This window comes from Prionailurus viverrinus, unplaced genomic scaffold (assembly GCF_022837055.1).
Source record: "Prionailurus viverrinus isolate Anna unplaced genomic scaffold, UM_Priviv_1.0 scaffold_33, whole genome shotgun sequence".
Lineage (NCBI taxonomy): Eukaryota > Metazoa > Chordata > Mammalia > Carnivora > Felidae > Prionailurus > Prionailurus viverrinus.
Genome location: NW_025927604.1, coordinates 6524100 through 6549580, shown reverse-complemented (window position 1 = coordinate 6549580; position 25481 = coordinate 6524100). Strand labels below are relative to the sequence as shown.

General features: G+C 42.7%; 1 protein-coding gene across 2 annotated transcripts in view; it reads left to right on the top strand.

The window, feature by feature from the left end:
• The window catches only part of MBOAT2 (membrane bound O-acyltransferase domain containing 2), a 130067-nt gene that overhangs the window by 25719 nt on the left and 78867 nt on the right, over positions 1–25481 (top strand). The window contains exons 1-2 of one of the 2 annotated variants that reach the window (XM_047845242.1): positions 24182–24288; positions 24851–24996. In XM_047845242.1, coding sequence (XP_047701198.1) covers positions 24199–24288; positions 24851–24996 — 236 coding nt within the window. In that variant the 5' untranslated portion in view covers positions 24182–24198. Of the gene's footprint in view, positions 1–24181; positions 24289–24850; positions 24997–25481 lie in introns of those variants that run through there. The other variant, XM_047845243.1, reaches the window with a different exon arrangement.

Sequence of the window (25481 nt, the reverse complement as noted above, 5' to 3'; positions counted from 1 at the left end):
TCCTTTGGGCGGCGTGTCTACAGGAGCCTCTCCCTGCTCTTCCGCTCCTGCTCTGCTCTTCCTTCTGTGACCAGGGGGGCGGCGACTGGCTTTCCTGTCTTGATGTCTCTCTTTGTGATAATGACTATAGGGAGGCTGAAGGATTTATACTATTTGGTGCCATAATAGGAATTTTAAAAGCTAAAACTGACATTTGGCCGTTAGCACATTAAAATTACAGCAGATTTGACTAGTGCTACAGGTGATGTCAAGTTTAAGTTGCTATCTAGAAGTTGGTTTGTTATTACTTAGAAAATAAAAGTTAATAATATTGGGGGATTTCTAGTTCTCTCCTTTTCCCTTCCATCCCCCACAGTTCTTCACTTCTTTTTAGAGCCTTTTGTCCTAGTATATCCTCCCTTTTCTGGGAGTTGATTTTGAAATCCTTACCCACACTTCCAAGTTTCGGGAGACCTTGTCGAGCTCCCTGGGTGCCCCTCAGAGCTCATCCAAGAGAGGAGTGCCTTCTCGAATTTGGGGTTCATCATTTCCTTTTCATAGTGGTAACTATAAGTGTATGTATCTTTAAACAGCATGGTGTTTAGTTTTGCTCAGTGTTGACTTTTGACCTTTATTAAGTGATTTATACTGTATGTTTTCTTCTGAGTCTTGCTTTTTAAATCAATATTATGGTTGCCAGATAGATTTCTTTTGCTCGCCGTAGCTGCAGTTCTTTTGTTCCTACTTCTGTCTAGTGTGAATATGCTATAACTTATTTGTGCTCTCCTGACCAAGGCCATTTGTTTGGGTGGTTTCCAGTTGTTTACTATTTATAAATAAGGCTGTAGTGAAGTTCTTGTTCTTGTCTGCCTGTCACACATGCAAGGGTTTCTCCAAGGTTTATTTACCTAGGGTGTAATTAATGGTCATGGGGAATGTATCTTCAACTATATTAAACAATGCCAAACTGTTTTCCAAAGCGGTTATACCAATATAAACCCCCCACCAACAGTGTATTAAAATTCTGTTCCACATCCTCACCATCACCTAGCACATAGTGTTAGCAGACTGATGATACATTTCGGCCAGTCTTTTGGGTATGAAAAGATATTTTGTGATATTTACTTCATTTTTTTTCTGAACACAAGAAAATTAGTATTTTTAGCTCCTGGCCACTTGTATTTTTCTTCTGTGAAATGCTCACTCTTTTGACTTTTTAAAATTTGGGTAGTTTGTCTTCTTCCTAATGTTTTTAGGGGTCTCTCTCTGTTTTAGATTTGAATTCTGTGTCCATTATATGTGTTGTAAAATATCTTCTTCCAGTTTGTAGTCTGAGTTTCCATTTTCTTTATGCTGTGTCTTGATGAAGTTCTTGATTATTTCTTGAAATAACTAAAATTTTTAAAATTATGATGACATATAGCATATGTAAATATGTAAAATGTACCACCTTAATCATTTTTAACTGTATGGTTCGGTAGTGGGAAGTGTGGTCACATTGTTGTGCAGCACATCTCCAGAATGTTCTCATCTCGTGAAATGGGAACCGTATACCTCTTAAACAACAACTCTCCATCTCCCCCTCTCCCAGCCCCTGGTAACTACTACTCTACTTTCTGTTTCTGTGAATTGGACTATTCCAGATGCCTCCTATAAGTGGAGCTCCCCTAGTGGGTTCTGAATCTGCTGTGACTCAGTTCAGCTGGCCAGGCAGGCAGACCGTGTTCGGTAAAGGATCGGAACTGTGTGTAACGTCTGTGTGTTTTTCTTTGTAAATTTCATAATCCACAAATGTAGATAGAGGTTATTCTTACCTTCCTATTAAGAAACATGACAGAAAGAGGTTAGAAATGCCAGAGGTTACTTGGTTATGGCTGGAGCAAGGATTTGTATTTATAGTTTATTAGGTAGTAATGTGCTGCTTTCTTTAGATCCACAGTTGTCAGCCCGCTGTGATATGCTGGGTGACATTCACATGAGACACATTCCCATTTCCGTACAGTGTGTCACATATAGTTCCCGGCAAACCGGTTGCATCTCTGCTGCTGTTTTCCTAGAAATGGGAGGGCAAGAGTAATGCTTTGGGGATAACCTTTATTAAAGTAAATTGTTTGCAACCTTGAGGGACTGTTTTAACTTTCATTAGTAATAAATTACTAGTGACACACCTCGAAACTGAGCAACTTTCCTATGGTTCATAATTGCTGCCTTTGACTACTTAATTGTGTTGGCTTTCTTTATCAGCTGTGTGGAGCTGCTTAACGTTCACCTCGGAGTTGGTGTAAATATTTGATAATTTGGGACGTACAGATGGTCTTCCAGCTGTGTTTCCTCCCCGGCCCGAGAGCGGAAACTCGTGTTAGGAGTTTGGTGGCAGAGACCGTGTATCGCTACTCTGTGGAGTCTTGCCTCCTCTGCGTACCCTATGTGATGAGGACAGATGTCAGTCCCTTGCGATCAGTTCTCCAGACATCACCACATAATTTGGAAGTCCATTTTGGTTGTGATTGCATCAAAGAGTTACTTTTCAGTGCAAGCTTAATATTAAAATTATATCAAGCAATAGGAATAAGAGCTTATACATACATTTGGAATGATATGGTGATCTGATTACAGTAAGACCAAATGTGAGTAGTGTGCAAATATTTAACAACATATATTTGTTCAGTGCTGCTCATATACCAGGAATAGGTGCTAAGGGTTACAGTAAACAAAATAGACAAAAACCCCTGTTCTCATGAAATGTGCATTCTGGGGATTATTATTTTTTTTTAATTTTTAAAAATTTTTTTATGTTTATTTATTTTTGAGAGAGAGGGAGAGACAGAGCATGAGCAGGGGAGGGGCAGAGAGAGAGGGAGACACAGGATCCAAAGCAGGCTCCAGGCTCTGAGCTTTCGGCACAGAGCCCGACGTGGGGTTCGAACTCACAAACCACAAGATCGTGACCTGAGCCGAAGTCAGACGCTCAGCCGACTGAGCCACCCAGGCGCCCCATATTCTGGGGTTATTTTTAAAGATTTACTGTAGAATAATGTACAGTGTATGACATTGAGAGACCTACAGATCACTTGTGATATTTTCTTGATAGCAATGTCTGAAACCTTTAAAAGTTCTTTTAAAAAAAGTGAGAAATTAAAAATGCTTATCTTGGCTCATTTGGATAATGTATTATATAAGTGCTTAACGGCTGAGTATTCCAAGGGCAGCATCTGAGAGCTCAAGCTAATCATGAAAAATTAATACTTTTAATATTGACATGACCCTTAATGAAAAGTATACTGATTTTGGTGGTTGGCAGTATAATTTCAAAATCAAATCAACATATGTGTAAGCTGATACTGTATTGACGTGAAATCTGGTGCTAATGAGGCAGCCCAGGGGAACCCAGTGAGTTTTTTGCATGATTCGAAGCTGTATAAAGTTAATAGTATTGAAATCGACTTTTTTTTTTTTTTTAGGGTGGGTGCTTTTTACACAGTAGTGCGTAGGTCCCTGGATATGAGTGCTTTCAAGTTAAATTGGGAAAGGACCACTATTCTTATTTGGGCTAACGCTTCTGATAGATAGCAGGAATGAATACGTTAATAAATAAATTTTATTAGCAAATATAAATAAGCAATCAAATTTAGGAGATAATTTTAGTGATAACGTACCCTAAAGTGAATCAAATGAGGTATATGATCCCAGCCAATTGGGGATGCTGCTTTAGCCTGTGAGGTCTGCGAAGCTTTGGAAGGTGATGTTTGAGTTTAGATGTCACTGGTGAAGTATCTGTGTTTTGTGCGTTCCAGGTGTGGGGTTAGGGTGGGGGACTTTGGCCTTGAGGTGGAAATGAGTTTGCTGTGTTGGAGATGAGTATGGCTTAGAGATGGTCAGTGAGAGGAGTAGGGGTAGACGAGGCTGGAGAAGGGGGCCTGGTTCTTGGAGGGCAGAGAAAAGGCTTATTTGAATGATGATGGGCAGTCGCCTAGCTTATTTGAAGCTGGGGACTGATGTGGTCACATGACAGGCTGCGTGCGGTGGCTGACTTGGAGAGGCAGAGCGGAAACAAGGGGACCTGTAGGTGCTCAGGCGGGAGGCATGGGCGGCAGCGGAGATGGAGCTAGGACATGCGTGGCTGGTAGAACTTGGAGAGAGAGCTGCAAGGATTTAGGACTGGATTCAGTGTGAAAGGGGAGAAATAAGTAGTCGTCAAGGGTTCGTTGCTAGGCTTCCGATTGAACGGCTGATTTTGTGATGGTGCGTTTGCTGAGATGTGTCAGTTTTGGAGTAAGCGGTTGGTGGTTGGGGTCGGGGGTGGGATCAAGAGTTCCCATTTGGACCACAGCCGGTTTTAGAGAGTTATTAGATATTGAGGTGAGGTGGTTTAGTGGGCAGTCGATTAAATGAGTCAGAAGCCTAACGGAGAGGTCCAGACTGAAATGACTGAAAAGGGAAGTGTCGGCAACATGGAGATGAACTCCCCAGGAGTGGATGGAATGTTCAGTTTACGTCTGTAAACTGAGGACGTTGGGCTGGATGATCTTTAAGCTCCATTCTTTCTGAAGACCAGACATTTATTGAGTCACAGAGACTCTCTGAGAAGCTTGAAGAATTTTCGCTAAAATGTGTCTAGCTTTTTCAATCATGACAGTGATGAACAGGGAGGAAATACAAGCCTGTAGGTGTTCCCTATCTGTATTTATTCCAACATTGTTGTCAACTGCTTGTCCACAAGCATGATATATAAGTGAAATAAACGAAATAGCCTTCTAAAAGTAAAGGTAATCTCAATCGCACGACCACGTTCTCACTTAAACCCCCAGGATGGTCAACGTGAGTTGATTTTTATTTTAAAATTTTTATTTTTTTAAAGTTTATTTATTTTGAGAGAGAGAGAGAGAGAGCGAGCGCGCGCACACACACACAGGAGGGTCAGAGAGAGGGAGAGAGAGAAAAATCCCAGCACAGAGCCCGATGTGGGGCTCGAGCTCATGAACCGGTGAGATCATGACCTGAGCTGAAACTGAGAGTCGGACGCTTAACCAGCTGAGCCACCCAGGTGCCCCTATTTAAAAAATTTTAAACAGCCTTTGAGAGGTATAATTGACAGGTAGTAGACTGTGCATATTTAACAAGTAAAAGTGGATGTTTTGACACAAGTACCCATCCGTAGCAACTCACCACAATAAAGATAATGCACATACCCATCACTCCAAGTGCCCCCTAGTCACACCTCCCTGTTGCTTCCCCCTGACCTGCATCTCCAAGCACCCCCTGATCTGCTTTTCGTCATTGTAGAATGGTTTGCCTATTCGAGAAATTTATATAAATAGAATTGTACCGCACATAGTCCTCATTGGTTTTTTTTCTCAGTATAATTATTTTGAGATTTATCCATGTTGTTGTGTGTGTCATAATAGTTCATTCCTTTTTATTGCTAAGTAACATTCTATTGTAGGATACAGTACGATTTGTTTATCCAGTCGTTGTGAATTTAGACTCTTACTTTTTCCCGTCACAAGTATTCCGATTTGCTAATATTATTTGTGACCATAGAAGAGACAGATACTGGGGCGCCTGGGTGGCGCAGTCGGTTAAGCGTCCGACTTTCAGCTCAGGTCACCATCTCGCGGTCTGTGGGTTCGAGCCCCACGTCGGGCTCTGGGCTGATGGCTCAGAGCCTGGAGCCTGTTTCCGATTCTGTGTCTCCCTCTCTCTCTGCCCCTCCCCCGTTCATGCTCTGTCTCTCTCTGTCCCAAAAAAAAATAAATAAACGTTGAAAAGAAGAGACAGATACTAAGGGGTACACACACACACACACACACACACACACACACACACACACACAGATACACACTTTCTAAACCCTCTTAATAAAAGGGGGCAGTAGCTCCTTGTTCTTGTACTTATCCCCTTTCTCTTCAGGGATGAGCAACTTGTTAGTCATATGTCAGAGTAAGTTTGACAAGTGTTGTAGACGTTAAGCAGACTAACCCTTTCTTTGTGTCTGTGCTCATGTGATATTTTGGGATGTGTGTGTGGTGAGTTTATTTATTTTTATCTGGATTAAATTTGTTTCAGCAGATTGCCTTTACTTGAGCTTTGTAATCTAGCAGCTGTGGATGCGTTAATCTAGCACCTTTTGATTTCATAGGCAAATATAAATAAATTCCTTTTAACTAGTTACCAGGAGTTTTACATGGATGGTTAAGAGTTAAATTAAAGGACATAAGCTCACGTTAACCTGGTGGGTAGAAGACAGGTACTTTTCACCTCTTTGAGGTCTTGATTAAATCTCTTGCTTTCTGCTTCTGTGCATTTGGAAAGGCTTACTGCTTTTTGATTTCTGTGGATGATCTGAGACTGTGCTTCAGGATCTGTCAGTTAATAAACCCCTGGGAGTCTGGCTGTTTTTAATGATGTTGGATTTCACTGTGGAGTAGGAGGATGTGGGAGGTCTGGCTCTTGCCTCACTGTTCTGTGTGTCCTTGCCTGGCAATGATAGAGGAAAGAATGTTGTATCTAGGTGTGTGCCTGTCCCAGTAGAGCAGGGTGCTTTGCTGCCTAAGCCCAGTGTGTTTGTTTATGTGGGAGTTGCCATATAATTCAGGCAGTTGCCATATAATTCAGGAGATAAGATATAGTCCAGAGAGGCACGCCACGTAAGTCCCTTTACTTTGTGTTCTCATGACGTCACTCTTCGACCTACCACCCTTCTTTGCAGCCATCACCATTCTTCATTTGTCTTTGTGCTGCCTGTAGATTGTGTGAGTGCAAGAACCACCATGTCTGCGTTGGTCATTGTACCTGAACAGTGTTTGTTGAATGTGGAATAGAAGTCATCCTTATGCTTCTATGTATATTTTTAAGTTTCTGGTGATGAAGTTTCTCACGGTAGCACTTACTAGGAAGAGCTTTACGCCCCTAAGAGGGATGGAAGATAAATATGAGCTTTATATTCTTAATGGTCTGCTCTCCTGGATTTTAAGCAAACTCTGAGGCATGACTCCCCCCCCCCCACCCCCCCCACTTTTTCTTTCAGTGAATTAGCAGCACAAATGGATCCAGACACTTCACTGGGGGACAGGCGGGAATACAGAGATGAACAGAATTTATTCTCAAACCTTGAGAAGAAGCTCACAGTCTCAAGGGAAGTCAGACAAGTGACAAGTGCTGTATAGGAATGATTTAATGTTTTTTTTGAGAGAGAAAGAGAGAGAGAGAGACAGAGTGTGAGCAGGGGAGGGGCAGAGAGAGAGGGAGACAGAGAATCTGAGCTGTCAGCACAGAGCCTGACACGGGGCTCGAACTCAAGAGCCGTGAGATCATGACCTGAGCCAAAGTCAGACGCTTAACCGACTGAGTCACTCAGGTGCCCCTGTGTAGGAATGGTTTAAAAAGTTTTGGGAGCCCCAAAATATGAGTAAATGTTCCATAGTTTCTAGTTGAGGAGCTGGGTGGAAGTGATCCCGTTAATTAAGATGGGGCCCCAAGAGGGAAGGGGCAGGTTTGGCAGAATGATGAGGCCGAAGAGGGTACAGTAAAGAATTCACTTTACGCGTCAATTTGAGTTTTGTGAAGAATATTATTCTTTCTTCTAACATTTTTTAATGTTTATTTTTGAGAGAGAGACAGACAGACAGACAGACAGACATAGTGCTAGTGGGGGAGGGACAGACAGAGAGGGAGACGCAGAATCTGAAGCAGACTCCGAGGCTCTGAGCTGTCAGCACAGAACCCGATGTGGGGCTTGAGAACCCACGAAGTGTGAGATCATGACCTGAGCCGAAGTCAGACACTCAACTGACTGAGCCACCCGGATGCCCCGTGAATGTTGCTTTTACTGGGCGATCTGTAGATTTTTATGGTGGTTTATAAAAACCAACTTTCCAGATTTTTGGTTTGAATTTATTTTTACTCTGTATGAGGAGGTTGTAGTTCTCCAATTGAAGAGCTTTGTATTACCTTACTAAAGTTGGTTCTGACAGTAGTGGAGTTTAAGTTACTTTATGCTTGATGAGAGGGTTGTTTGTATATAGCAGTGACCTAATCCCATTTGAAAATGCTTATATCCTTTGAGACCTGGCTGCCATGACGTGACATTTGTGGGATGAAACTCGCGATGCAGAGGCAGTGTAGGGAGATGAGATAATTATCTTAAATCTTGGTGCCCAATTTTCATGTTTGGAAATTCGAAAACAAGCATGTGTCACTTTACAAAAATGTAATTATTTGGGGACAGACAATAAATGCCCATGGTGCAAAATAAAAAGGTAGACAGGGATATACGATGAGAAAAGTCTCCTTTTACCCCTGTCTTCTACCCTGAAGGGCAACCAGTGTTACCATTTCCGGGGGTATCTTTCCAGAGGTATCCCCCAGGGGATGTCTGTGATCTTGTGAAAGCTCGGGGATAGCATGTTCCAGGATCGGTTAACTCAGCAGCGTAATGATGTTATCAGAGCCTGCTTCTTCGGTCTTTCTCTTCTGCTGTCCTCTTTATTTCTCTTAGGCAGCGTCCCAACTAACTTCCAGGCGCCTTTCCCATTCAGCGGGTCTCATGTAAATTGCAGAGGCCCCGGGCAAAGCCCATATATCTATGTCGTGCCGTTTTTACGTGTAAGGAAGACTTTCCCAAGAACCCTCAGCTTCATTTCTCACGGACCAGAACTGCGGCACATGTACATGTCCTGAATTAGTTGTTGGCAGTGATTGTCTGAGATCAGTCACCGCTCACCCCATGGCACTAGGAAAGGGTCTAGTTTTCCTTGAGGCAAGTGGCTGCCTGGTAACTGAACCAAATCAGGGTGTTCTTGGCAGGGACAGCGGTCTGCTGCTACAGGAAATCTAGATCATTTCATCTCAGTACTTATGGGGCTGCCTTATTCTTTTTGATGGCTGTTTAGCATTTTATTGACTTAATGTACCATACTTTAACCAGTCTCTGTCTTTTCCAATTTTTCCCATTATAGAATGCTGCAATACATATACATAACATTAAATATATCCTCTCCCACATTGCCAAATTGTTCTCCATCAGGATTCTGTGAGTATACACTGCCACCAGCAATGTTTCCTCATACGTGTGACAATGCAGAGTGCTCTTGAAGTTTATTTTACCCAGTTAGATAGGTGACACGTTACCTTATTCTGATTTTAATTCCATTTACCTTATTTTAGAGTTTGGGCATCTTTTCATATGAAGGAGAACTGACCGTGTATATACATATACATGCCCATTTTTCTATTATTTTGTTCTCTTTATTATCGATTTGTAGGAGCTTTGTATATATTGAGGAAAGTAGCTTTTTATGGTATGATTTGTAAGTATTCCTTTCCAGTTTGTTGTTTATCTTTTTACTTTGCTTATAGTGTTTGGCAGTTAGGGAAATTTTTATATTTATATTTATGTACCAGAATTGCATCTAATTTTTTTTATTGGTTTTGCTTCAGAACACTTTAAAATCTTACCTTTATCATATTCTGCATGCCCATGATGTGTTTGAATCTGTCTCTAGACTTCCATTTCTGTTTCACTGATCTGTCTCTTTATCTGGTCCTCATTCTAGCTTCTAAATTTGCTTTACTCTCTGACAGGGGAAGTCCACTCTCATTATAAATAATTTCGTGGCTATTTCACTTGTTTATATTTCTGTATTAATTTTAAGATCATCTTCTTCTTTTCTAAAAAGCCTATTGACATTTTTGTTGTGTTAGACTTACATTTACTGATTGACGTAGGGAGCAATGAACATTTTTTATGATGCTGGAGTCTTTCTCTCTGAGAATGGCTGCCCTTTCTAGTCAAGTGGTTTTTGGATCTCTTCCTCTGTATGGCATTTTAAAATTTGCTTCATGTAGATATTGTCCATTTCTTTTTAAGATTATTTTTAGGGACTTAGTGTTTCTGGATGCTGTTGTATGTGGGTTTTTTCCCTTCCATTATATCTTCTAGCTGGTTGTTGTTTGTCTCTATGAAGATGGTTTTTAAGCTGAAGTTAAGAGTTGTTAAGCAGACCGTCCAAGAGCATACTGCTAGTTAGCAGTTGGACTCCAAAGCCTGTTAAGCTACTTGACTCTCTTTTGCCTTATCATCTTCCTACCCTTGCTCTATTTGGGTTCTGATGCTCTGCTTAGCTCTTCAGAACCTCCAAAGCATTAAAACCACCCATGCTACAAAAGGGAATTATATTGGTGTGTTCAGGATGACATTTAAATCTCAAGCAAAAAACTTCTGTTGGGCAGTTATTTTTAATTCCTGTTCCCCTAGTCATTAGAAAACTATAGGTATTTTTAGTTGAGTGTGATGTTTTGCTCCTGAGTCTATATTGAAGTCTTCTCTCCTCTTAATTTATTTGTATAGTCATGATATATTCCGCCAAGTGATGTTGGACCTGATGCTTAGTTGCTACACAAAAAGCCATCAAGTTTTTGTTTTCTGATAGACTATTTCAGTTCACAATTTGGGAAATTGGGTTTATGTGATAGTTTTTCCATCTGAGCACAATCATTTGTGAGCAGGAATGGTGTTTAATATTTAGAATTAATAAGATCATTAATTAACTAAGGTTTATAAAGAGAAAGAGCAGTCTATTAAAGTTTGTTTTGAGGGGGCACCTCGGTGGCTCAGTTGGTTGAGCGTCCGACTTTGACTCCGGTCGTGATCTCATGGTTTGTGAGTTCAAGCACCATATCTAGCTCGCTGATGCTGTCGGGGCCTGTTTCAGATCCTCTGTCCCTCTCTCTCTGCCCCCCCCCCCCCGCCACCCACTTGCGCCCTCTCAAAAATAAATTAAAAAAACATTAAAAAAATTTATATATATAGTTTGAGGTGTTCTCTATCTCTTTACTGTGGAGATATTATGTAATTCTTGACTTTAATTTGAACATTTAAAAGCCATTAGTGTTGGATGCCTGGGTGGCTCAGTCAGTTAAGCATCCGACTTTGGCTCAGGTCATGATCTCATGGTTCATAGGTTCGAGCCCAGTGTCAGGCTCTGTTCTGACAGCTCAGAGCCTGGTGCCTGCTTCAGATTCTGAGTCTTCCTGTCTCTCTGTCCCTCCCCTGCTCGTGCTCTGTCTCTGTCTCTCAAAAATCAATAAAACATTAAAAAAAAAAAGCCATTAGTGTTGAGAGTATATAGAAAGTTCTGTTTCCCCACTGCCTGAGAATGGATGCATTTGAAACAAGGACTGAACTCTCTTCTTAACCTGTTCTCCAAAGAAAATATTTAACTAAGCTAAACTTTATGCTTTTTAAGTCTTTTTTTTTTCCCACTTATATTTCCTTAGAACTTTTTATCTGGAATTCTTTTTCATGATTTTTAATGTTCCTGGTGGGTATCAGAGCAAGTAATAAATTCCTAAGCAGTTTTTTGTCATCTAAAATACAGTTAACGAAGTATCTAATTGTGACTTTAAGAAAGCTGTATGTTGGTATTGTAGGATTCAGAAATCGTTATATCAAAAGCAGGGAAATACCTGTTTTTCTGTATTTGAGTAGTGTGTACATGAATTGGACAAAGTTGGTCAAAAGTCTGGAATGCTCTTCTCCAAATAGCATTTGATGAGCTGCTGTGGCTTACTGTGGAAAGAAGTTGGCACATCGTCAAAGGAGTCATCCTCGTGGAAAGGTAGTTAGGCTTATTTTGTGTCTTTCTAGAAGACACAGATAGGGCCAATTCCTTAAAAAAAAAAAAGAAAGAAAGAAAGTTTGTGTGTCTTATACCAGATTCTGTGCCCCACTGAGGAGCGTAGAGGTGTACGTGGTGAAGTGCCCACGATAGACGAGCACACTGAGTGTGTGTAGGTGCTGTGGGACCATCGAGGGACACTTGACTTGGCCTGGGTGGGGACAGAGGCCAGACGGATGGCAAGGAGGACTTCTTGGAGGAAGAGTTCAGGTCTCTGTCGGGAAGTGTTTTGGAAAAGTTAGTGGTTTCCCACAATGGAACGGTTGGCTTGTGAAGTAGTGAGCGTCCTGTCCTGTCTCTGGAGTCACGAGATGGATGATTGACCATCTATCTACAGGCGGCTTCTGAGGGAAACACTCTATGGACTGAGGGCTGGACCAGTTGGTCTTTTAGGACACGTCTAACATTAAGATTTATAGGTTTAAACATTCATAGTAAACTTAAGGCATAGATACATGCATAACAATTTAATACTATCAGTTTCATGCCTTGGCCTCCTAATTTAATTGTGTGTGTAAAGTGACATTTTGAATTTATTTCTTGGGGCAGACTCATGACTACTTGGGCAGATACAGCTAGTGTTTCATTTTACTCTTTTAATTGTGAAATGTCATATCCACATGGGAAAGTAGATGAGACCTAATGACAGGGTGGTGGAGACGGCTAGCTCTCCAGCAGAAGTCGGTGTCTCCCTGTCCTGGCACACAGCCCGGCCACGGGGCCCTGGCGGCCTCGCACTGTGGTAGGGTCCACCACCGTCTCTGCCCACAGCGATCTGTGCCCCATTTTCAGGCTGGGGCTCTTGAGAAAGAAGTGTGCCTTTTTGATGCTCTCGTATTTCCCTTCCCACGGCTGGGTGAAGCAACGATGAGGTTCTGGATGATGGCACCCCAGCATGGAGGGAGCAAGGACCCCTATGTCGCCTGCCTGGGAAGGCTGCCCGCTGGCCAGGAATGTCGGCTTTGGACTGTTACCTGAACCTCATTTTTGTGTGCCTCTTTATTACGGCACCTAATGCTATCATAGCTAATACGTAAAGTTTAACAAAACACTAAAAATCGTTATCTTTGTAACCACCGTGGCCAAGAAATAGAGTATTACCACCCTGTACGTTCCTCCTTGTAACCGGACCCCTTCCTCCATCGTGAGCACTCTCATGGCTCCAGTGATAGTCACTTCATGCTGTTTATAGCTTTACCACTCATGCAGGCTTCCCCAAAACAATGCGGTTTGTTGCTTGTTTGGGGGAACTTACTGTGAATATATGTTTTTATGTTGTGTGTATTCCTCTGAGTGGATTCAGAAGATGTGTGGCTTCTTTCATACAACATTGCGTGTTGAGTTTAATCCATATGTTGTGAAAAAAATCTGTAATTCTTTCATTTTCATTGTTCTGCGTAGCCTCCTATTGTGTGAATATACCACAGTGTATTTAGCCATTTTATTGTTCATGGGCGTTGGGTTTTTTCTAGCATTTGGCTATAATGAACAACACTGTTTTAAATATTCTTGTACACGTCTCCTGGTTCCCATATTATACCTGTAAGTAGGGAAGTGGCTGAGTTGTAGGGTAGGAATATCTTCAGAAACAGTCCCGTCAGAAAATGCAGGCTGTTTTCCAGAGTAGTTGTGTGTTGGCAGTGTATGAGTTCCCATCGTCTGCATTGTAGTCTACGCTTAGTATTGTCAGTCTTAAAACTTTGGCAATCTGATGGGTATCTAATGATATTTAAAAAAAAAATTTTTTTTTTAACGTTTATTTTTGAGAGAGAGAGGGAGACAGAGTGCAAGTGGGGGAGGGGCAGAGAGAGAAGGAGACACAGAATCCGAAGCAGGCTGCAGGTTCTGAGCTGTCAGCACAGAGCCTGATGTGGGGCTTGAACCCATGAACTGCGAGATCATGACCTGAGCCAAAGTCAGACGCTTAACCGACTGAGCCACCCAAGTGCCCCTCTAATGGTATTTTATATGGGTTTAATTTGTATTATCTCCTGAAGATTTAAAAAGTGTTTTTTTTGTCCTGCCTTTGGGGCCCATCGTAGCTACTTGAATTTGAGGTTGGTTGCTGAGGACATGTTTCCCAAACATAGCTGCACACAAGTTTTACCTGGAGACAAATTTAAAAAAAAAGAAAAAATTCAAGGTCCTGGTTTAGACTAGGGGAATAAAATTTCTGGGGCCAGTATCTAAGACTCCACTTCTAACTGGCTGTCTGGGTGAGGATTGTACAGCTGGACTTTCACACGTAGATTCGAGCACAGCACCGAACATGCTAAGGGTCGTTCCGTCTGTGGAGCCTGGAGGACCTTTGTTCCTTGACCACAGCCCGTGTGGCCCTGTCCCTACCCCACCGCTACGGGTCTCCCAAAGGCTGGCTGTTTACCTTGTAAGCGGTAGGATGTAAGCGGTAAGGCGGAGGATGTAAACACGCCACTTACGCTATAGAAAAGTAACATCAAAGCATATTTTGTATCCCATCAATAAGAGATACGGAGGTAGTGGTTAATATTTTGGGCCACTTTTGTTAATGGTTGAGGATTGTACTCCTCTTGAATCGCCTCGAGATTTAGGTTTTGTTACTCTAAACTTAAGGTTTTTTATTATTTATTTATAAGTCAGAGAAAAACCGATACCGTATGATTTCACTCATGTGGAACCGAAGAAACAAAACAAATGAACAAAGAGAAGTACACGCCAGAAAACAGACTCTTGACTACAGAGAACACACTGGTGTCACCAGAGGGAAGGTGGGTGGGGGGATGGGTGAAATCGGTGAAGGGGGCGGAGAGAACGTTTCTTATTTGTGAGCGCTGAGCAATGTATAGAATTGTTGACTCACTGTCTTGTACACCTGAAACTAATACCACACTGTGTGTTAACTATACTGGAATTAAAATTAAAAAGTGCAGTATATCAGCCTTGCCAGTGGCTGTGCAATAAGTATACAATGTGATCCACAAATGCCAACCATACAGTTACTTTAAAATTTTCTAGTAGACACATTAAAAAAGTAAAAAGGAACAGGTGAAATTAATGCTCATAATGTATTTAATTTTTTTTTCTTTTTCTCAACGTTTTTTTAAATTTATTTTTGGGACAGAGAGAGACAGAGCATGAACGGGGGAGGGGCAGAGAGAGAGGGAGACACAGAATCGGAAACAGGCTCCAGGCTCCGAGCCATCAGCCCAGAGCCCGACGCGGGGCTCGAACTCCCGGACCGCGAGATCGTGACCTGGCTGAAGTCGGACGCTTAACCGACTGCGCCACCCAGGCGCCCTCATAATGTATTTAATTTAATCCCCATGTTAAAAATATCTCGATTTGTGATCAGTATAAAAATGATTACAGAGGGACGCCTGGGTGGCTCAGTCAGTTGAGCTTCTAACTCTTGATGTTGGCTCAGGTCATGATCCCAGGGTTGTGGGATTGAGCCCCACGATGGGCTCCACGCTGTGTGGAGCCTGCTTAAGATTCTGTCCCTCTGTCTCTCTCTCTCTCTCTCTCTCTCTCTCTCTCTCTCTCTCTCTGTCTCTTCCCCCTCCCCCCGCTCTTGCACACACACTGTCTCTCTCTTTCACTAAAAAACAAACAAAATTCTTAATGAGGTGTTTTACATTCCTTTTTATACTATGTCATTGAAGTCTGGTGAGTATTTGAGATCTCAATTTTGAGTAGACAATGTAAGTGCTCATAGTCACATGTAGCTGATGATCTATTGGGCAGCACAGATCTGTCCAGAAAATCGCACGGTGGTAAGTGTATAACTTGACATATATTTTATTTTTTAAAATATTTTTTAAAGTTTATTTTGAGAGAGAGAGAGAGAGCACAAGTACACAAGCAGGGGAGGGGCAGAGAGAGAGGGAGAGAGAATTCCAAGGAGGCTCAGCACCGTCAGCGCAGAGCCCGATGCCGGGCTCGAACTCACCAACCGCGAGATCATGACCTGAGCCGAAATCAAGAGTCGGACGCCTAACTAACTGAGCCACCCAGGCACCCCTTGACATGCATTTAAACACCTCTGAAATTCCCTCCTCATGTTCTAGGGAAGGGAGGAAACTCAAAGCATAACATTTTCTTAGCTATGCATTAGTTGAAGTGTAGACACCCTTAGTAAAAATGGGAAGATGGTAGGATCGGGTTCAACTTTGGAACTAAACAAAAAAGCATAAGACACAGCCAAGAAGTCTGGATTCCTAATCTCCCATGCTTGCTGTTTCCTTTAAGGTAGAGAACATTTATCTCACATTAATACTGTGAGGATAACTTAAGTTTTGTGAAACGTGACAACATTTATTTGATAGAATCAGAAAACGTTAGTGCTGGGAGCATGAAGGTATTTGTAGGAGGTGGACACAGATAAATGTTGGAACGCCTTTCAGTAGGAAATTCAGAATTCTGGGTTTGATCTAATTCAGTGATACTATCACACTTGAACTTATTTTCTGTTTTTTAAAAACATCGACTCCACAAATTGATAGATACGTGTCTGTGTATTCATGTAATAAATACGGTTGTGTGTGTAGTGCAGAAAACAAAAGCTAAAGATGGGTGGGAAGATGGGCAAAATGGGTGAAGGGGCGTGGGAGATACAGGCTTCCAGTTATGGAATGAATAAGTCACAGGAATAAAAGGCACAGCACAGGGAATTTCATAGTCAGTGAAATTGTAATGCACTGTATGCTGACAGAGGGTAGCCAACACTTGTGAATGTAGCATATTAAATAAACTTGTGGAATCAGTGTTGAACACCTAAAACTAATATAACACTGTATGTCAACCATACTAAAAAAACAAAAACAAAAACCCCAAACTGAAGACCACACAAATCATAAAAAAAATTTCTATTGAAAAAGACACCACAAGCAAAGATAAAAGGCAAGCCGTAGGCCAAGAGAAGTTATTTGCAAAGATCAGCTTCAAATACCTAAGTCTTTAAAACAGTCATTGAGAAAACAACCCGATTTGAAAAATGAGCAAAGGATATAAAGAAGGAACTGCATGTCCAATAAACATGAAAAATGCTATTTTATTTTTACCGATTACTGGTGATCAGGGGAAAGCCAAATGAAACGATGAGATAACATTTTACATCCATTAGCTTGGCAAAAAGTACAAGTCTGACAGTAGCAACTATCGTCGAGAATATGGGGCAGCGGGACCAGAATGGTGGTAGTGGCATCTTTTTTTTAAAGTTTACTTAAGAGAGCTAGAGCAAGGAGGGGCAGAGAGAGAAAGGGAGAGAGTCCCAAGCAGGCTCCGTACCCACAGCACAGAGCCCAACATGGGGCTTAAACCCACGAACCATGAGATCACGACCAGAGCTGAAACCAGGAGGCGGACGCTCGACCGACTAGGCCACCCAGGCGCCTCCGATCTTAAGGGCAAGAAAAATGCAGACCCTTTGAGTCTTTTACCATTTTATAAAATTCAAAATGTCCAAAGCAATACAATATGTAAATTACACACGTGGTAGACGTAGGACAATACTCATGAGAGCGCTACAGCTTAAGGCCGGTCGTTTATTCTTGGCAGGGGACACGGAGGGAGTACAGTCAGAAAGAGGGCTTTGCACAGGGGGCTTCACTGTACGTGCAGCATTGGCAACCCTGGGGTATTTCAAATCCAGCTCTTCTCCGTTAATCTCCTTCTCAGGGGTAACCAGTCCCACAGTTGGATGCCAAGTTCCGTGCACGCGCACAGGAAAGCAGAGCAGCGTGTGGCGAGGAGCATGGGCTCTGGAGGTCAAGGTGCCTGCTTCCACGAGATGGTCCTGAGAGTTATATGAGGTCGGCCTACGACTCACATGGCCTGTGCCTGGAGCGCAGCTGGTGTTTGTTGAGCACCTACAATTAGTGAAGCGTGGCATTCTTAAATAGATTACATGGAGACCATGCTGATGTCTGGCACATCATGGGTGCCTAGCAGGCTCATAATTAGTACAGGAAATAAATAAATATAGACTTAATTAATGTAAATATACATTGTAACTATATAGTGTGTTTGTGTTTATGTACATATAAAATTAATGAACGCATACATAAATAGTTTGGATTTTTCTCCTGTTCTGCAGCCTGCACTTCTCACTTACTAGTATATCTTGGGGATCTTCCACATCAAAACTTAGATCAAAAAGAGATCTATGCAGTTCTTTTAACCACATTTAAAAAATCCAATTTAACTTTTAGTTTCTTTCTGAGAATGGTTTATTTCTTTTCCCAGTTTTTAATTATGTTTTTTTTCCTATTGACTTTTAGTTCTTTGTACATTTTGAACTTCAAAAAAATTTAAACTTTAAAAAAATGTTTATTTTTGAGAGAGAGAGAGAGACAGACAGACAGAGTATGAGCCGAGGAGGGGCAGAGAAAGAGGGAGACACAGAATCCGCAGCAGGCTCCAGGCTCTGAGCCATCAGTACAGAGCCTGATGCGGGGCTCAAACCCACGAACCGCGAGATCATGACCTGAGCCAAAGTCGGAGTCTTAACCGACTGAGCCACCCAGGTGCCCCTACATTTTGAGTATTAAAGCCCTTTGTTATGTATCTCATGTGCATATTTTTTTTCTTCCAGATTGTTACTTATGATACTCTTTTAGTCTTCTTTTATTATGTAGAAGTTTTTAATTTTTGTGTAGCAAATATCATGTAAAATTAATGTTATTTGTTACGTTATTTCTATTACATAAGAAGCTTACATAATCTCTCACGTTCTTGTCTAGGACATACACAGTTTTAGTAATCCTAGCAGTCAGGATGAAGTAGATGACGCTGGGCTGACAAACCGTCTCTAAATCGCACGGGCTTAGAACAACAAAGGTCTGTCTTGCCACTTGTCTAATTATGAGTTGGCAGGGGGGCTTTGCTCATTGTTTCTGGAACATTGCAGATGGAAAGATAACTTGGAAGGTTTTTGTTCTGGTAATTAAGAACAAAATTAAGAGCACACGTCACTGTGCTCACAACTTACTGGCCATAGCTGGTCATGACAGGGAATCGGGACACTCAGTCTTCATGTGCTCAGAAGGAGATGAGCAGAGGTAGGTGAATAGCATTAATGACCACCACAGTTGAGCATTCATTCGTTCGGGAACTTTTTTTTTTTTAATGCTCATTCATTTATCGCAAGTGAGCAGGGGGGAAGCAGAGAGGGAGAGAGAGAATCTCAAGCAGGCTCCACACTGTCAGTGCAGAGCCTGGTGCTGGGCTCAAACTCACGAAGCTGTGAAATCATGACCTGAGTCGAAACCGAGAGTGGGAAGCTTAACCTACTGAGCCATCCAGGTGCCTGGGAATTTGTTCTTAAATGTGGAAGGCAGCACATTGGTTTCTTGTTTCTTCATCTCTAAGATAGACCGTAGAGCCCATCTTAGAGGGTTTACGTGAGGATCAGGTAGGTAATTGTAAATTGCCTAGAATGGCTGTGTCCGTTTGGGTCCCCAAGGAGCAGATGCTGGCTGGGGAGCAGTTAGAGGAGATCTGCCTGGGGAAGTATTGGGACAGAAAGCGAGGGGCCCGGGAGAAGGTGGGAGAGCCTTCGGGTCTGAGTTTGTGGTGGGGTCTGCAAAGCCCGTCCCCTGTGTCCTAAGACGAAAGCCTGCCTTCATTTTGCTGCCACCTGCTCCCCCCCACCCCCCGCCCCCGGGAGCAGCCCTGGCAGGCCCTGCCCTGCGATGGGTTAGCGCAGTGAGGACCGTCAGTCAGGTGGAGACCTGAGCACTGTCGCACTAGACATGTAGCCCGGTGTTACCAGCAGAGTTGATGAGATGGGTGTGACTTTAGTTTTTCCCGAAGAAGAGTCCTTTCCCCCAGTTACGTTAACTGAATCGTCTAGCTTGCTTTCTACTGACTGGAGATGCTTCTTTTCTATAGATGGGAAATACACCGTTTGCTTGACACACAGCCTCCTGTAGATGGACACCGTTCGTGTCTGTTTTGAAGGGTGCTTGTGTATGCCCTTTGTCTGGGATCACGTTGTGGCTTTCTGAGGAAAGAGTAGTGCATTTTAAGTTTCGATGATAGCCGTTAAACTTCCTTTCAGGAGCTTGCAATGTGCCCGCAGTGACGGCTGCCCACTGCCCTGGTCCCTTAAGCCGGCTCAGGGCTCCATACCTCCTTGCCTGCCTTCGTTTGCATGGCCTTACCTGGAGTTGAGAGAAGAGTTTTCAGATCTTTACTGGACATTGACATTTGTAAATGTTCATGCTTTTTGCTTAATTTGCTATTAAGTAGTTCAGTTTTCTTGTGGATATGTGAAAGTTCTTTGTATATTAGGTAAATGACTTTTTTTTTTCTATCCCGTGTTCTGCAAATATTTTCACACTTTTCCTTTATCTTTTGAGTTTTGTTTTGTTTTCTGCATTTTGCCATACATAGTTTAACAATCTTTATATGGTAACATCTACCAGTCTTTTCTTTCATAGCACCTGTATCTTTGAAACAGCTTTTTTTTTTTTAATTTTTTTTCAACGTTTATTTATTTTTGGGACAGAGAGAGACAGAGCATGAACGGGGGAGGGGCAGAGAGAGAGGGAGACACAGAATCGGAAACAGGCTCCAGGCTCCGAGCCATCAGCCCAGAGCCTGACGCGGGGCTCAAACTCCTGGACCGCGAGATCGTGACCTGGCTGAAGTCGGACGCTTGAACCCACTGCGCCACCCAGGCGCCCCTGAAACAACTTTTAAATTACCTACTTTTCTCCCCAGTTTTATTGAGATATGAGTACATGAGAGATTGTATGAGTTTAAGGTGTACAACATAATGACTTGGTGTGTAGGCATATTGTGAAATGATCACCCTTGGAAGTTACCATCCAGCACCTCACACAATTATAAATCGCTCTGAGCGTAGCGGTAGATTCTGAGGGGCCGTGTGTCAGGCGGGAGGAGGCGAGCCCAGGAGCCTCCTACATCCCCGTCTCGGGCCCTTCTCCCTAAACGTGTTTGCAGATTTATTTGGGGATATTAAGCATTTCTTTGGATGTCCGTAAGAGATAAGTTACTCTTGTAGCTGTTACGTTGGAGTGGCATAAATGAGCAGTAGGCTTTGCAGTTGAGCACCTAGACACTCACTTAATTGTGAGGTCAAGCCACGTCATTTGGTGTTGAAGAAAATACTCCTGTCACCAGCTCGTGTACAACACACTCCTTAAAGAGCATCCTTGGGAAGGTTTGAAGCTATTGCTTTTATGAGGGCTTTTTTGTGCAACTTTTCAAAAAAGGCTTCTTCTGTATCCGGTGACGTATGTGACCAGGAAGTCTTAAGGTAGCTAAGGTTATCCATCTTGGCTTCCTTCTCTCTTCCTGTATCCTGCCTGCCCTCCCACCCCCCTCCCCCACTCCCAAATAACTGGGGCCAGTTTCTTTGAGGACACATCAGGTCATGTGTGTATATTTCAATAAAATAGTTTCGAAAAAAGAACATAAAATCTTTTGTCTCTCTTTCCATCTAGAAGAAAGCTTGGATAAAGGGTTGACTTGTAACAAGTCAAAACAAATGGGTGTGAACGCCACATAGGATCTTTTTCACTGAGTTTATTAGCTATGGGAAGTGGCCCGTTGTAGATGTTTTGTTAAATAGGATGGCGGTATTTTGCAGATAGCATCGTGTCTGAAAGTCTTGCCTGTGGCGATCAAGCTTAACCTTCAGACTTTCTCTGGAAGTGGAGGGGCAGCCCACTGTACAGCCTAGAACTAGTCAGACTTGGATTTGAGTGTGGGGTACCACCTGTTGTTATAAATGACGTTGAGTTGGTTGAGTAAAATGGAAAGTGGCACCTTGTTCTGGGGATTAGATGAGACAATCAGTTTCAAGTGCCCAGTGCATGATGATCTTCAGACATTGTAGTTCTGTTCCTTCTTTCTTGCTGTCTCTCCCTTTCCAGTAATCACTGGTCTCCCCAGCCTTTCCCCACCCGTGAAAGAATGACTAAGATACAGTTTCAGTTTGGGAAAGTTTTACCTTTAAGACCTTTCAAGACGGGTATTTGGACATCTGGATGTGTAGCCTCCTATCCTTATTCTGTTCCTGCCTTTGCAGGACCACATCCCTTTTTTTATTTTAAAAAATTTCAGTGTTTTTTTCAGTACTTTTGGGCTCACCTGTAAATGCCTCAGCATGATGTGCAAAGCCCTCGCTTTCCAACCCCCCTCTCCCTTTAGACCCCCCTCTCCCAGGATTCCGCATTGTGTTCATTTCCATTTCTCACTGGCTTCTTCACATTGTTTTTGTTTGTTTGTTTGGGTGTTTATTTGTTTAACATGCCCTTTCCCTATTTTCCAACACTGTTGGTTCTTACATCTTGAGGATTATCAAGACATGTGGGTTGTTTTTTGTTTTTTATATCAACTTTTGGGTTTACCCCCATAGATTTTGATTCAGTGTCTGGAGTGAGACCGGATCTCCTTTTCTTTATCTGTAAGATGACAATGTTGAAAGGGATATTTACAGAGATACAACACTCTGTATGTCAGTGGCTCTAGGATGCTTCTGTGGTACTTATCATGCTTTGTTTTATGTTAGACACAAATGAAGACAGAAAGGGAGGGGAGAGAGAAGGAAGTAGGGACACAGGGATCAATGGCTCATGTGGCTGTGGGTATCAGCTATGATTAGGAACTCATGTCACCTGCCTTCATGCTCCTTCATGCTCCCTTCATTCTCCTTCCTTTGGTGGGCTGTTCTTAAAGCACTTTCTATATAACCTTTAAAAAGATTTTTTTTTTTTAATTTTTTTTTAACGTTTATTTATTTTTGAGACACAGAGAGACAGAGCATGAACGGGGGAAGGGCAGAGAGAGAGGGAGACACAGAATCGGAAGCAGGCTCCAGGCTCTGAGCTGTCAGCACAGAGCCCGACGCGGCGCTTGAACTCACGGGCTGTGAGATCGTGACCTGAGCCGAAGTCGGACGCTTAGCCAACTGAGCCACCCAGGCGCCCCTAAAAAGATTTTTTAATCATCGAGGTGAAGTTCCTTGTGTACCGATTTGCTTTTCCCATTAGATTCTGAATTTATCCAGGCCTAGCACTAGGAATTGCACATTTTTGATTTTCCTATGCTTTGCCAATGGTAGATGCTTTATAATTTGTGTTGAATTAAAGGATGTTTGAAAGAAAAATTTTATTTATTTAAAAAAAAATTTTTTTTTCAACGTTTTATTTTATTTTTTGGGACAGAGAGAGACAGAGCATGAACGGGGGAGGGGCAGAGAAAGAGGGAGACACAGAATTGGAAACAGGCTCCAGGCTCTGAGCCATCAGCCCAGAGCCCGACGCGGGGCTCGAACCCACAGACCACGAGATCGTGACCTGGCTGAAGTTGGACGCTTAACCGACTGTGCCACCCAGGCGCCCCTGAAAGAAAAATTTTAAACTGTGAGAAACTTTGCAGATATGACTAGTTTTTTATATCAAAAATATTTGTCTTTTTTTAAATGTTTACTTATTTACTTATTTTTTAAGGTTTATTTATTTTTGAGAGGGTGAGCAGGGGAGGGGCAGAGAGAGAAGGAGACACAGAATCCGAAACAGGCTCCAGGCTCTGAGCTGTCAGCACAGAGCCTGACGCGGGGCTTGAACTCACAGACCGCGAGATCATGACCTGAGCCGAAGTTGGACTCATGACCTTAACCAACTGGGCCACCCAGGTGCCCCAATATTTATTTATTTTTGAGAGAGAAAAGAGGGAGACAGAGGATCCAAAGCGGGATTTGAGCTGACAGCAGTGATCCCAATGCGGGGCTTGAACTCATGAACCGTGAGATCATGATCTGAGTTGATGTTGGATGCTTAAGCAAATGAGCCACCCAGGCGCCTCCAAAAATATTCATTTTTCTGATGCGTTTACTTTTTTGCTTAATTAAGAAATTATTGTTAGAACCTTTTAGGAGGGAAAAAGTGCTTCGAACCTGTTGGAATGACAATTTGCTTGTATTGAGTCTAACTGTTTCAAAGAACAATGGTCTCTTAGACAAAGTGCAACAATGTTCAACTGTTTTTCTCCTTGTAATGCAAGAAAGAGCGCATAGTTGTCTGTGTCTTTAGGCAGAGACATCTCTATGGATCTATAGCAGCATCTACATGTAGATAGTGTGATTTGTTCCTGGTTGAGGGGCCCGAAACAGTGATTTCGTTGTTGTTTTGTGTTTTGTGCAAGTTCCTAATGTCAGATGGATTTTTAAAGACCTGTTTTCCTCAACAGTCTCTGAGAATATCTTTCATAAGAAAAAAATGGAGATTTTTTTTCTTGAGTCTTTTTTTAAAAAATTTTTTTATGTTTATTTTTTGAGAGAGAAGCAAAGTGTGTGCGGGGGAGGGGCAGAGAGCGGGCCAGACACAGAATCCGAAGCAGGCTCCGGGCTCCGAGCTGTCGGCACAGAGCCCGACGTGGGGCTTGAACTTGTGAACTCCTATCATGACCTGAGCGGAAGCTGGCCGCTTAACCGACTGAGCCACCCAGGTGCCCCTTGAGTCTTTAAATAACGTAAGAGATTCTTCTCCTTCGCCTTTTCTGCCCTGTTTGGCCAGGGCAGGCGTGTTACGGGATGATGTTGCCACCTGCACTTTGTTCCCACTGTCAAGAGCAGCATCACCGCGAGTTACGAAGCAAAAATCTGATGCCGGTGGACTTGAGGGTCCGTGTTTTTCTTGTTGCTTTCTGAAGCCTCCTTTCTCTGTTTCCATCCATCCATTCGCCTTCTGAGCCCGTCCCTGAGGTCCCCCAGAGCTGAGGCACTTGGTTCCCAGTGTTCCTCAGTGGTGGAGCTTCCACCTCAGTGGTGGAAGAAGATGCACTCCACCAAACCCTCAGGGGCCTTGACCAGTTCTTGACCCAGGGTATATTTGGAGAAACTTGCCTGTGTCATGAAGACCAGATTCTCTTTCCCTTAAATCACAGGGTGTACCCTGTGCTGTTTCTGTGTCTGCACACCCACATCTTCTAGATTCTTCCAGGTGCCTCCCCCCCCCAACCCCAGGCCTTTCCACCCCGGATGCCACCTGGCCCTGGAGCACAGGCAGGTGCACGTGGGCCCATTTGCCCTTGAGGCTGTCCTCTCTAAGAAGTCCCCGGTTCTTGCTTTTGGTTTCGTTTCTTTTGTAAACTCTAGAAGATCTGGGCCTGAGACTTTAAGCGTGGTGGCGAGTGAAGAATTCAAGTCCGTGTTGCTAATACGAAATTTTAATTTTTCTTTGCAGGTCAACTTTGTCGTGTGCCAGCTCTTCGCCTTGCTAGCAGCCGTTTGGTTTCGAACTTACCTCCATTCAAGCAAAACTAGCTGTTTTATAAGACATGTCGTTGCTACCCTTTTGGGCCTTTATCTTGCACTTTTTTGCTTTGGATGGTAAGTCATTATTTTGATGGTCTTTAAATGAAGACTTGGGAGAGCGTTGTGAATTGAGTGTGCAGAGAGATACATCATGTGGGGTTCTGTTCTTCTATGTTGCAGGTCAGGTTTTATATTTGTATGTTTCATAGAAAAAACAGAGAGTGGAGAATGGGCTCTCTGTCTTCAGTTTGGGCTCGGGGGGCAATTTGCTATTTATAATGTATGACATAGGACAGATGAAGGAAAAAGACATACAGACACATTTTTCTGTCACGAGTCGTTCTTTTCACCTATTCTGCACATCTTTTAGGCCAAGACAAACAAACCATTTAAAATAGTTTTTTCTTTCTGGGCAAGTGGCTTTGAAGAGCCCGGAAAAACCCACTATAGAACTCTGTTACCATTTTTTAGATGATTCCGCCCTTAGTGAAAAAGACATTTATTTTGTTTGTGTCTGACGGGGAAGAGTTCCGTATAATGGAAAGCTTTCACTTCTGCCC